This window comes from Phacochoerus africanus, chromosome 11, assembly GCF_016906955.1.
Source record: "Phacochoerus africanus isolate WHEZ1 chromosome 11, ROS_Pafr_v1, whole genome shotgun sequence".
NCBI classification, from domain to species: Eukaryota; Metazoa; Chordata; class Mammalia; order Artiodactyla; family Suidae; genus Phacochoerus; species Phacochoerus africanus.
In genome coordinates this window covers 8,829,155-8,838,895 of record NC_062554.1, presented here as the reverse complement: position 1 = coordinate 8,838,895, position 9,741 = coordinate 8,829,155, and the positions used below count along the sequence as shown (strand labels likewise).

The following is a 9,741-nucleotide window of genomic DNA, read 5'->3' as shown; positions in this document are numbered from 1 at the left end:
TCCATCCTGGAGGGAGAGGGGGAGCGAGGAGGGCTGGCTCCCTGGCTTGGCCCCACCCCCATGGGAAGTGGGAGGATGGAGGACTTTGTCCTGGGGTTGTGCTATGCGCTGAGCTGGGCACACGCACACATCCTCTGAGCAAACCATTAGGGTAGGTGCTGTGACTCTATGACACAAATGAGGAAACTGAAGCAGGGAGAGGGGACGGGCTCTTCCAGGTCCGGGGCTGGTAAACGGCAAAGCCTGGACTGGAACTTAGGTCTGCCTGACCCCTGACACCACAAGGAGGGTGGCTGCCAACGATGGCCTTAGGACAAGTGGAAATGCTCCCCAGGTAGCCATTTCTTTTTTCTTTTCTTTTTTTTTTTTTTTAAATGTCTTCCTTAGGGCCACACCTGCAGCATATGGAGGTTCCAGGCTAGGTGTCCAATCAGAGCTGTCGCTGCTGGCCGATACCACAGCCACAGTCACTCGGGATCCTTAACCCACTGAGCAAGGCCAGGGATCGAACCTGTGTCCTCGTGGATGCTAGTCGGGTTCGTTAACCGCTGAGCCATGCAGTAGCCATTTCTTATTCTGGTCCGGCTTCCTTCCAGTGAATTTTCAAAGGGGGTTGTATGGAGATAGTCAGCCATTCCACCAGCTGACTCTTTTTAAAAAATTTTTTGGGCCATGCCCATGGCATGAGGATGTTCTCAGGCCAGGGACTGAACCCGAGCCACAGCAGTGACAGGGCTAAATCCTTAACTACTAGGCCACCAGGGAACTCCCTACCAGCTGACTCTTGAGCTAGTCAGTCAGTCAGTCCAGTCACGGGTCGGTAAACACCTGACAGGCCTCAGAGAGCAACGGTCAGGGCGAGGCAGGATAGAGAAAGGTGCTGAGAAGGACATGTGGCTCCCGTCTGGGGGACGTGCTCATGGCGAAGGTTAAGACTCATGGCCCAGGCTTGAACTCTGAGGAGGGATGTGGTGAGAAATGCCGAGAGAACCTGGGAGGGTTGTCGCATCCTGAGGGCAGAGGAGGAGGGCTTAGCCCAAGGAGGGGTATGCAAAGGCCACATTTTCTCCAGAACTTTCCAGCCTGTCTCTCAGCAGAAACAGCACAGACTAGGATCACGTGTGGCCTTGGAACAGCAACGAGACCTCTCTGAGCCTCTGCAAAATAATGTCTCACTTCTCAAGTCTCACAAGGGTCCCATGGGATGATGTTCAAACTCCGAGATGCCCCACATTGTCGTCTGGTCAGCGTTAGCCCTAAATTCGCCAGGGAGCAATTTCCAAGCCAGGGCACCAGGCTTCAGAACCTACTCTCCTCCTGTGGGACACTCAGCCCCAGTGTTATTCTCTCACCTCCTCCTGATCCCCGAAGAGGCACAGGCACATCTGGAAGCTTCCTTCCGCTGTCTCCTGTCTGCCCTTTCCACTCCATCCCCGCCTGCTGCATTCTAAGGCCATTTGGGGGGTTTCTTTTGATAGTCTCCCCATGTGAGAGAAAGAACGACCCTCTCGTCAACACCTGCCACCACACACACTTTGCTGGGGCCATCGGAGGAGCCAGCAGAGAGAGAACACAAGGCAGAGCCCTGGCCAAAAGCTCCATATGCAGCTGTGTGAACTGTGCACCATGAGGTGACCAGAGCCCTCTGGGTTGTGCAGCGCATAGCAGTCCTGCCTAAGGACATCTGACTCTCAGATATTTTTATTGGCCTTGCATAATGCTGGCTTGCTGAGTGTTTTTACGTTAGTTGCCAGCATCAGGAAATTTCATATAAAACTTCCAACTTTTGTTTTTTCTTGGAAGATTAGTAGATCTGGCAACACTGGGCCCACATTTCCAGTCGGGTTTTTTTGTTTTGTCTTTTAGGGCTACATCTGCTGCATATGGAGGTTCCCAGGTAGGGGCTGAATCAGAGCTGTAGCTGCCGGCCTATGACAGCGCCACAGCAGCACAGCATCTGAGCCGCATCTGTGCACCACAGCTCATGGCAACGCCGGATCCTTAACCCACTGAGCGAGGCCAGAGATCAAACATGCGTCCTCATGGATGCTAATCAGATTCGTTCCCGCTGAGCCACGATGGGAACTCCTGGGCCCACGTTTCCATATGAAAACACTCACCTGGTCTCAGACTGCCGACTTTCATGTGGCGATTTGGCCTGTCAGAGCCCCTTTGGGTCCACCTGGCCACTTTAGAACCCTCTTCGCCGGCCTGTGGGCTTCCCCATCTGTGCCCCACAGCAAGCCCTGGGCCTGAGGCGTCTGCTGGCCAAGAAGCCAGGGCTGCGTTAACTCTCTGAGGTGTGAGGCGACAAAGCCAGAAAGGGCCGTGACTTGCCCAAGGTCACCATGGAGGGGAACAGAGCTGGTCTCTGCTGGTTCTAGGAGTGAGGATGAAGATTAGTTCCATACATCCTGACAGCTCAGCAGGGCAAGTGGCTGGGGTCCCAGAAGCCAGCAGCCCAGGGCTCTGCTTTCAGGGAGCTCCCAGGGTGTGTGTGTGTGTGTGTGTGTGTGAGATGGTGAGGCAGACATTTAACAGACATGTGCTCACTCTGTGACACAAGGAGTTCCAAATCTATAGAAACATAGTGAGAGGTCCCAGCCTACACTGGAAGGTTCTAGAAGGCTTCCTGGCAGAAGAAACATCAGAGTAAAGGGCAGAAGTATGCAAGTGCAAAGACTGCTCAGGGAACAAAGAGTCCAGCAAGACTGGAGCGCCGGGTTCAAGGTGAGGAGGTGATGCTGAGATGTTGGAGGGGCTAAGCTCTGACCGCCCTTGAACACTAGACAGGAGGGCTGGCTTTGTCCTGAGCCCAGTGGTGAGGTCTGATGTGGCTTCCTGGGAAGACGTCAGGTGCCTGCGGAGGGTTAGTGGAGACGTCAGGATGGGCGCTGGGGCTGGGGTGGAGTCCAGGGGACCGAGTGACCGGAGGGCCTGGGCCAGGTTGTAGCAGTGGGGGTGTAGAGTAATGAGCTTGATGGCCCCGGGGAGGTGGGAGGGCTAGGACTTGGTGGGAAAGCAGGTGGGTGGGGAGTAGGGGGGGGACTGAGTTGTCCTGGGGACAGGGAAGCGGGGAGAGGTGAGGCTTGGGTCTGTGTACCCCATTGAGGGCAGGTTTTAGGGTGATGGTGAGCTCGGTCTCAGATGTGGTGAGACTGGGCTGGTGAGAGTCTCTAGGGGGCGATGGCCAGGGGGCTCTCAGTCTGGAAGGCCCTGCAGGCAGAGACCGAACAGGAGGCACACGTGGGCAAACTCGCCTTGAGAGGGAGCAGCCCCCACCGTACGACCTGATGGAGGAGGACAGAGCAAGAGAAGGAACCCATCCTGCCACCACAGTCAGGGGCCAACACTGAGCGTGTGGGGGGGGGGCGCGCGGTAGTGTCACAAAGGAGCCAGGATGTTTCTGGAAAACCTACCAACCTTTATACCTTCACACCAGAGCGCAGAAAAGGAAATATTCCCAGCAGCACTGGGCCATCCATCTGTCACAGTGATGGGAGAGGCCGCTCTCCAGAGGTGATGGGGTGGGAGGAGGCCGACCCCTGCCTCCAGCCCCTCCTACCCCCGAGATTGTCCTGGGCTCCCCGGGCCTGCCGGCTCCCCTGCCTAGCTCCGGAAGCCCATGCCAGCTGCTTCTCCCTCCGCAAACCTCACCCCTACTCCTGATCCAGGTCCTCAGCCCTTTTCAGGGAGGCCAGGCTAGTCACCATCCTGCATGATTTTCGTTCCCCTCTTACCTGCTTGATTAGCCAGTGGACTCTCCCAGACAGAGGCTGTCCTCTCCTGGGTCCTGATGGAGCCTATCAAGTTCCTGTTGAAACCCTCTGGGCCAGAAGACTTTGAAATCAAATATTTGTTTTGCCCCACGGTGGCTCTGACCTTGAGAAGTTGATTTAGCCTCTCTAAGCCTCAGCGTCTGCCCCCGAGCACAAGCATCTTGGGTAGGATTAAAGGAAAATGCCCTGCCTGGTAGGCTGTGGTCCTTAACAACGGCTAACCCCCTTCCCCCCAACCCCTCTGCAGCTTGGGACTCCAGACACCTCGGCCTCAGGAGGTCAAGGCCACCCTTAGTAACCACTCTTCTCTGGCCCCAGGAAATGCTTGCCATTTGCCAAATTCATCCTATGCTTTTTCCGCTTCTCAGCCTTTGCACGTGCTGTACCCTCAGCCCAGAGTGTCCTGCCTTTCCAGCAAACCGCTTCTCATCTTTCAAGCTTGGCCCGCCTTAAAAACATGATGGTTGAATTGAGCTAAACTGAATGAGGGTGAAGAAAAAGTTGGGGGTGGGGGTAGGGGGTTCTGGGGAAGCAGGGGCTGCAGTGTGGGCCTGGGCTGGGGTGGGAGCCGTGCGGAGACACTGAAGCTTTCACTTCCCAGTGTGGCCTCACGGGCGTGGGGTGAGGGTGGTCTCTGGCTTTGGACTTGGCTGTCATCTTTGGGAAATTCCTGCTAGCAGGACCCTTGGATGGTCTCTTGGGAGGACAGCATGTGGCAGGCCTCCAGCTGTTGCTTTCTGGTGGTTTCCAGGCTGGGTCAGAGACCCTGTGCTGGGACTTTCTAGTCCCGATTCTGGCCCTGACTATCCCATTTAGACCCGAGATGACCCCAAAGACAGTGATGGGGGGAAGGCGGCAGAGCCCTGAGCCCACAGGGAATCTGGATCAGCCTCTTTAGGCCTTAAAAACAGCACCTGAGGCTCAGAGACATGTGGCTATTCACTCAGGCTGCACCAGCTCTCCCCAACCACGAGTCCCAGCTCATCTTTCTTTGTGCTCACATTATTCCCCAAGGCCCCATTGCAACCCCATCACTCCTTATCATGAGTCTTGAGTCCTCACTAAGAGTAGGCTTTCATGACTGCCAAGGGATTAATCTCCAAAATATGCAAACATCTCATGGAGCTTAATATAAAAAAACGAACAACCTAAGCAAAAGAAATGAACAGAAGAACTCAACAGAAATGTCTCCAAAGAAGACAGAGAGGTGGCCAAAAAAAAAAAAATATATATATATATATATGAAAAGATGCTCAACATCACTAATTATTAGAGAAATGCAAGTCCAAACTACAGTGAGGTACCACCTCACACCAGTCAGAATGGCCATTATCAAAAAATCTACAAACGATAAATGCTAGAGAGGGTGTGGAGAAAAGGGAAGCCTTCTACACTGTTGGTGGAAATGGAAATTGTTGTAACCACTGTGGAGGACAGTATGGAGGTTCCTTTAAAAAAACTAAATATAGAACTACCATATGATCCAGCAATTCCACTCCAGGGCATCTATCCAGAGAAAATCACAATTTGGAAAGATACATGCATCCCAACGTTCATAGCAACACTGTCTACAATAGCCAAGACACAGAAACAACCTAAATGTCCATCAACAGAGGAATGGATCAAGAAGATACGGTACATACATGCAATGGAATATTATTCAGCCATAAAAAAGAATGAAATAATGCCATTTGCAGCATCATGGATGGACCTAGAGATTATCATACCAAGTGAAGTAACTCAAAGACAAATATTATGCACTATCACTTATATGTGGAATCTAATAAAAATGATACAAAAGATCTTATTTAAAAAGCAAAAACAGGAGTGCCATTGTGGCACAGCAGAAATGAATCCAACTACTATTCATGAAGATGTGGGTTTGATCCCTGGCCTCGCTCAGTGGGTCGGGGATCAGGCATTGCCGTGAGCAGTGGTGTAGGTTGTGGACGTGGCTTGGATCCCCAACTGCTGTGGCTGTAGCTCCGATTTGACCCCTAGCCTGGGAACTTTCATATGCTGCTGGTGTGACCCTAAAAAGCAATAAATAAATAAATAAATAAAATTAAAAAACAAACTCACAGATTTCAAAACCAATCTTATGGTTACCATAGGTGAAACTGTTGAGGGGCGGGAAGAATTGGGAAAGTGGGAATAAGATACACATACCACTGTATAAAAGAGATGATTAATGAGAACCTCCTGCTCAGCACAGGAAAATCTATTCAATAGTTTGTAATAACCTATATGGGAAAAAATCATGGATATATTTGGATGTATGACTGACTCACTTTGCTGTACACCTGAAACTAATACAACCTTGGAAATGAACTATACTCCAATAAAATAAAATTAAAAAAAAAAAAAGAGTAGGCTTTCGAAGCAGGTTGGAGGAAAGGGAACTAGGTCATGGGGTGGGGATGAGGGGGTAGGAGCATGGGGAGGCAGGAGGACAGCATCCCTGCTAAGCCTTCCCCAATAACCCACCTCTGCCCAGCCTGTACAGAGTTCTGCGGCCTCAGGAATGGCTCATGTCAGATCCTCTCCCCAAGAGGCTCCCAGCCTGGTAAAGTAGGCATTGTTTCCCATCACTTCAAGTATTAGTGCTTAGGGCTCTGGGCTGCAGCCCACGAGGGGGAGCAGGAACTGAGTTTACCTCCTCTGTACCCCTAGAGTGTGACTGAGGCCCAGACTGGCATGGAAGAGGGAGCCAAGGCTGCTCTTACAGAGAGGCCGCCAATATTTCCTCCAGGGACAGAAAACTGAGCTTCTCAGCACAGGAAGGGACCTAGGGACCACTTCAGCTGACCCCTAATGTCTAGCGCACAGGTGAAGAAATGAGCCCCAGAAAGGGACAGAAGTAGACTGGGCGCTGGCTACCTGGCACCCATTTGCAGGGTTTCAGCAAGCTCACTCGCCATCTGGTTCCCAGCTGCCCGAGAACTGGCCCAGCAGGCAAGGCCTGGCCTGGGAGGAATAATGCCTTTGCCCGCTCCCCAGCCACTAGCTCCCAGAGAACAGCTGGCTTTGTCTGGAGCCAGTGGAGGAGCACCCAGGCGGGTGGAGGCTCACCAGCGTGGGCTGTGTGGCCGGAAGAGAAACTGCTGAGGGCAAGGGCACAGGACAAAAAGGGCTTTGGCATTGGGCAGACCTGGTTCTGGCCCCTACTCTGCTGCTTGTTTGCTGGGTGACCTCGGACAAGTCACTTGCCCTCTCTGAGCATCTGTTTCCTCACACATTAAAAAGGGGCAGAGCATGGCACTAAATTCTCATAAAGCCAGTGATGCAGCGTTACAATTCGGACCTGGTTCTTTCCCTTTCCCCACCTCCCTGTCCTGGGTTGGCCCACATTTAGGTCTAGGACAAAAGAGAGCAAAAGAAACACCAGGCACAGGGAAGGGTGAACACAGAGAGGGTCAAACAGCATATGGGAGAGAGGTTACTTCCAGCTGGGAAAATCAGCCTGGAAAGCTTCCTGGAAGAGGAGGAGGAGTTAAAAAAACAGGGCAAATTTCACCAGGATGGAATGTGGGCAGGTGTCTTCCAGGTAGAGGTAAAGCCAGCCAAGCGATGAGGCGGAGGTAGGAAAAGGTAGGAAAAGCCGGCTTCTCTGAATCGCAAAATGGGAATAGCCTGGGGAGAACATTTTCTCAGGCCCCTCCTCCACTGATAGGGAAGCGCTGCCTGTTGCCTAAGGGCACGTGGTGAACGGCTGGTGGGGCCTGGCCAAGGGCCAGATCGGACCCTGATTCCTCTCTCTCTGGTGCCTGCCCCTGGCTGGGACAGCTGGCCCCTCTCCCTCAGGAATGGGTCCCTTCCCAGGCTCCAGGCTGGGTATCCTGCCCCGCCTGCATCGCCACATTCCCCAGAAAGAGTGCACAGGGGAAAAAGCCTGGCCACAGCTCAGGTTGGGGCTCAGGAAGGGAGGCCAGAGGTGGCTTCTGGTGGCTCAGTGGGGGTCAGCCTCCTGCTGCGTGTGTGGGAAGTGGAGGGGCAGCGAGAGAATATTCTGGAGCTGCGCCCTACCCGGGTCAGGATGACAGCTGGAGGATCGGCGCAGTACAGCCAAAGTCACTAGATTCTTCCCGTATCCACGGGATCACCGACCCTCTGACGCCAAGGCTGACTGGGAATTGGGGTTGTCAGTGGCCCATCTCCAAACCAACCCACCCAATTCTGACCCCACTGTCACCTCTCCTGGAGGAACTGCAGAGGGAGCATCCAGCCCTACCCTGCCTTCCACGCCACAATCCTCAAGCCGTGGCTGCAACACAGCCACGCCTGCCTGCTCGGCCAAGGAAGCCCTCACATCGTGCCCTGGTCGCAAGTCCGGCCTTGCCTGAGCAGGCGGGAGGCACACGGATGGCTGGAGGGAGGCCAGAGGTGATGGCCACAGTGTGTCCCGCCCCAGAGCCACTGTGTCTGAAGAGCCTTTGTTTCTTCCACCTCCCGCCTCCTGCCCAAGAAATGCTCCACTGGGAGCTCCGTTTCCAGAACCATGGCCCTCTCCACATGGTGCTTTGGTCACATGCCAGACTTGGCTTCTCAAGGCTTCAAGCCACCTCCCGTGCAGACTCCTCCCACACCACCGCCACCGGGTGCCTGTAGGGCTCTGCAGGTCGCTCTCGGCATCAGCTCCTTTGCTGTGCTAATCTTTCCGCTTTTCCGCCTGCAGCTCTGTCTCTCTTCTGTGGCTCTTTTGGTCTGGTTCTCTCTTTCTCTCACTGCTCTGCTTCTTTTTATTTCTGCTGGTCCCTCCCGCAGCCCCCTCTCCGGAGCTGGTCGCCCCTGTCCCTGCAGATGATCCAGCTGACGCCTGTCGATCTTTGTCTCCGGCTGTCTCTGGCCTTCTGTCTCAGCCTCTGTCTGACTCCATCTATCTCTGGATTTGCTCCGTCTCTGACTACACATCTATCTCTGTTTTTATCTGCTTTGTCTCTCTCTATCTTTGCCTGCTTCAGAGAAGGAGCAGGGCTCGAGGAACTGGCAGGGGGCCTGCTTTCCAATCCCATCTTGGGAGACCAAGGGAGAAGAGAACCTCAGGGAGGTCAGGCTGGGTGCCCTGCCTCCAGCTGAGTAAACAGCTAGTCCTGCCCCTCTGGTCATTATTCATTCAGCACGCCTGCCCGCTCTAGGTCCAACCACATGCCTGGCTTCCTGTAGGGACCTGCAAGCCCCCTGCTGTGCACAGCACACTTGCATTAGCTCTGTAACCTCACCCTTTGCAATGCCCCTCCCTTACTTTGTCTGGACTTACCTATCCTGGGTCCCATGCCTTCTGGGGTGCGCTGAGTTTCAATCTCAGGACTGGAGCTCAGCAGGAGAGAGGAAGCGCGGACCTCTCGAGGGCTCCTGGAGATGGGGATGCCCAGCGTGGGGACTCCAGGCACTGGGTCGGTCGATGCTTCTTGGCCACACAGGACAGCAGCCACCTCTCAGCCACCCACCGAGTACGGGCTAGGAAGTCCTGCTCAAACTTGACCGCACTCCCCAAGTGCCTATGTCACTTGTTCCTTCTCTCTCTCTTTCTCTGAATTCCTCTGATTTCTGGCCAGGGCAGCCCAGGGCTAGAGTTGTGTAGGAGGCTGGGTCTGTTTAGATCCAGCCCCACGAATGGGAGGAGGCTGCTGACTAGCCTCCCCTCCGCCTGTTCCTTCCCAGTCCCTAGGCTTGGCATTTCCCCTGGATGTTTTCTCCTACTAGCGGTGGAGCTGGAGCCGTGAGGGGCCCCGCAGAAGGAAAGCGGCTGGGCCGGGCCCTCCCAGGCCTGGGGTCATTCAGTGCTGATTTTCCTGAGTCTCCTCTCTGCATCCCCATTCTCACTCCCAGCCTCCCCCCCACCAAACTGTTGTCCCCATCCTGGTACCTTTCCCACCCTCCATGAGCCCCAGGCAAGCCCCTTTCCCTCTCTGTCCCCCTTCACTGAACCTCTGTCCCCCTCAAGCTCTCATCCTCTCCCATC

At 54.2% G+C, this 9,741-nt stretch overlaps 1 protein-coding gene across 1 annotated transcript in view; it reads right to left on the bottom strand.

The window, feature by feature from the left end:
- The window catches only part of SLCO2B1 (solute carrier organic anion transporter family member 2B1), a 48,019-nt gene extending 38,651 nt beyond the window's left edge, over nt 1–9,368 (bottom strand). The window contains 1 exon segment of the mRNA XM_047752308.1: nt 9,037–9,368. Within this exon segment, the coding sequence (XP_047608264.1) occupies nt 9,037–9,052 (16 nt within the window). The 5' untranslated portion in view covers nt 9,053–9,368.
- Nucleotides 9,369–9,741: the final 373 nt, after the last annotated feature.